A 3,265-nucleotide genomic window follows, 5' to 3' on the forward strand; every position below is an offset into this window, starting at 1 on the left:
ATGGATAGTATCAACAAGCACTGTAAGCAGAAATACTTATCTCTGTATGACAAACCTATTTCCACTGTGAAGAAAGTGGTAAATTTACTTCTAGATAAAAATGGTACTTTAATATGATTCACATATGAATCTAATAATTACATTCGGTTTTTTTCATGGAGTGTTTTAAAATATTTAGGTTCTTATTTCTTAGAAGTTTTCATTAGAGCACTCGGAAGAATGAGGCTACAATCCCATCACTAACACAGCCCTACAGGCAAACTGTGGTCAAATCAACTAATCATTCTCGAGCTTCGTTTCCATAATGTGCAAATTTACGTGCAAAAGTGTGTATTGGCATTAACCACTACAGACAGATTTTGGATTTCATATATTTTAGGAAGGGATGGACTGCTACCTTCAGGCAGCCTGATCTTTTACGTAAGTCACGCCACAGCATGTCTTCTAGTCAGTTCTGAGGACAACCCACTACTGCTGCTGCAGCCAGGTGCGCAAAGACAACCACAGGTGGAGTCACCTCACCTAACACTGTCTCAACATTTCAATATCCCGTCTAGGCGATGGTAAGAGACACCTCCTTAGGGCAATTCACCCCTTCCTAAAACAGGCTGAGCAATAGGCAAGAGGAACAGCCTTATGGAAACGCCAGCCTCCCTTGACCAGGGGGGACTTAAAATTACACAGGTACGACTTGAGGTGTCTAAAGTTGGGTGAGAGGGATCTGATCTTCTCCCTTGAGTGATGCAGTAAGTCTTGGACACGCGCGACCCTCCAGCAAAGCCATCTTCCTTATTATAGAAATAGATACGTATATATTTTCCTTTTGCAGCGGCGGTGGGGCACTCTCTTTGAACCCCTTCCCCTCCAACAAGCCCCTCCTCCACCCGGTACCGAGCCTCCCCTCGGTGTCGCAGCCCCGGGGCCGGCGGCGCCCGGCCAGACAGTGCCTCCGCCGATCCCCGGTACCGGTGGTACCGGTACCGCCGCCACCGGGCGCGGCGCGGCCGCGGCCAATGAGCGGGGCCGGGGCGGGTTCGGGAGCGGCGCCGCCGGTACTTAGGCTCGCCGGAGGGGCCGGGCAGCCCACAGCCGAGCGGGGAGGAGCGGGCGGAGGAGCCGGGCGCGCAGCGAGGAGGACGGAGCTCACCTCCTCTGCGGCGCCCATGGGGACAGGACGACTTTAAAGGAGTTTTTTTTTTTTTTTTTCTTCGAAGGGGGGTGTTCTGGAGCTGGGAGACCACGGGTACGGAGGGGAGAGAGAGGGGCTGTTTGGAGGCGGGGGGTGCTTATTGCGTATTCTTTATCTGCTTATGCTTTATTTTTTTTCTCGGAGAGCCAGCCGCCTGCTCTTATGCAGCGCTGCTCGGCTGCGAGCGGGCTCGGGACCCTCGGGGCAGCCCTTTCCCTTGCGGAGGATCCCGGGGCAGCTCCGTTCCCCGGGTTGAGCTGGGGGGAGGCGAGGAGCCGCCTGCTTCCCCCGGCAGCAGCGGGACCCGGGCCCGGGAGCTCCGGGACCGCGGGACTCGGGCAGCACCGCCCGGAGAGCGCCGCGGAGCCGGGGCTGTGCCCTGCACCCCGAGGGCAGGAGGGAAGAATCCGCACCGGGAGTTCCCCCACCACCACCCTTTGCACGGAACGGAAGGGATGGAGTGGGGGAGGGATGAGGAATCGCTGAAATCTTTTGTGTTTGTCTTGATTTTTTTTTTCTTCCTTTCCTTCCCTTCGTTTGCGCCCTCCTTCCCCTCTCTTGTTCTCTCTGTCCCTGCCCACTCCACCCTTCCTCCAGATCCGGCAATTCCTGCCCTCGCCTCGCCCTGTCATTGATGGGAAATCAACTGGATCGCATCACCCACCTGAATTACAGCGAGCTGCCGACCGGGGACCCCTCGGGGATCGAGAAAGACGAGCTGCGCGTCGGGGTGGCTTACTTCTTTTCGGATGAGGAGGAGGACCTGGACGAGCGAGGCCAGCCAGACAAGTACAGCGTGAAGGGCTCCGGCAGCCCTGGCCAGGAGACGCCCACCCACCACCTCCACCACCAGCTGGTGCTGAACGAGACCCAGTTCTCCGCTTTCCGCGGCCAGGAATGCATCTTCTCCAAGGTCAGCAGCGGCCCCCAGGCTGGAGACCTCAGCGTCTACTCGGTGTCAGCGCTGCCTGCCCTCTGCAAGCCGGGGGACCTGCTGGAGCTGCTGTACCTGGGGCCGTCGGAGCATCCTCCGCCGCACTGGGCAGTGTACGTGGGCAGCGGGCAGATCATCCACCTGCACCAGGGGCAGATCCGCCAGGACAGCTTGTACGAGGCGGCCGCGGGCAACGTGGGCCGGGTGGTGAATAGCTGGTACCGCTTTCGCCCGCTGGTGGCTGAGCTGGTGGTGCAAAACGCCTGCGGGCACCTGGGCTTAAAAAGCGACGAGATCTGCTGGACTAACTCCGAGAGCTTCGCCGCCTGGTGCCGCTTCGGGAAAAGGGAGTTCAAAGCCGGGGGGGAGCTGCAGGCTGCTGCCGGCACCCAGCACCAGCAGCAATACCATCTCAAGATCCACTTAGCAGAGAACAAGGTGCACACGGTGAGGTTCCACAGCCTGGAGGATCTAATACGTGAGAAGCGCAGGATCGATGCCAGTGGCAAACTGAGGGTGATCAAAGACCTGGCTATAGTGGATGAGAAAGAATAACGAGCAGCAGGGGTACATGGCTATCTCTTCCTTCTGCCCTGTCTGGGGAGACCAGCCTGCCACAGAGACAGGAGGCTGCACCCTCTTTCCATGGGACGCGACTGGAAGCAAGATCCATGGCGACATTCCAAAAAACCAGCATTCTTTACACCCATAGCCAGTATTTTGTTTGGCTTTTAATAGCATTAATGCTGAAAGAGTGCAAGAGGGAGAAGAAGAAGAAGAGAGGGGGGAGGTGCACGAAAGCTGTTTGCAGAGTATGTGGACAAAGTCTCTACTGTCGATCGATGTTGACCATTCTAGCAACATGCTAATAAAATTTCAAATTGAAATTTTTTTTAATTTTTATTTCATGGCTTTAATCCATGATGAGTTTTAAACATTGGGGGCCATGGATGTGGATTTAGCTAAATGAAATTTTAGCTAACATTTGCCGTGCAGTCAACCAAAAGCATCAGTCATACTTTGCTAGCTGAAAGGGGTGGGGGGTGGGGGGCTCTAAATGCCTATATATTTTGTTTCTTGGCACTGTTGCTTCAGCCTGTAGCTGCAACCCAGATTTTGTCCCAGACAACTCTAGCAAGATC

At 55.3% G+C, this 3,265-nt stretch overlaps 1 protein-coding gene across 1 annotated transcript; it reads left to right on the forward strand.

The window, feature by feature from the left end:
* Nucleotides 1–1,059: 1,059 nt before the first annotated feature.
* LRATD1 (LRAT domain containing 1) lies at nt 1,060–3,010 on the forward strand. The gene is made up of 2 exons (XM_066994949.1): nt 1,060–1,243; nt 1,787–3,010. The coding sequence occupies exon 2, from the start codon at nt 1,824–1,826 to the stop codon at nt 2,676–2,678; it is 855 nt and encodes a 284-aa protein (XP_066851050.1). The 5' UTR covers nt 1,060–1,243; nt 1,787–1,823; the 3' UTR covers nt 2,679–3,010.
* Nucleotides 3,011–3,265: the final 255 nt, after the last annotated feature.

The sequence above is a fragment of the Anser cygnoides genome, chromosome 3 (assembly GCF_040182565.1).
Source record: "Anser cygnoides isolate HZ-2024a breed goose chromosome 3, Taihu_goose_T2T_genome, whole genome shotgun sequence".
NCBI lineage: Eukaryota > Metazoa > Chordata > Aves > Anseriformes > Anatidae > Anser > Anser cygnoides.

Coding starts and splice junctions, on each gene's coding strand:
- LRATD1 (XM_066994949.1), top strand. CDS start 1,824: ATGGGAAATCAACTGGATCGCATCACCCACCTGAATTACAGCGAGCTG.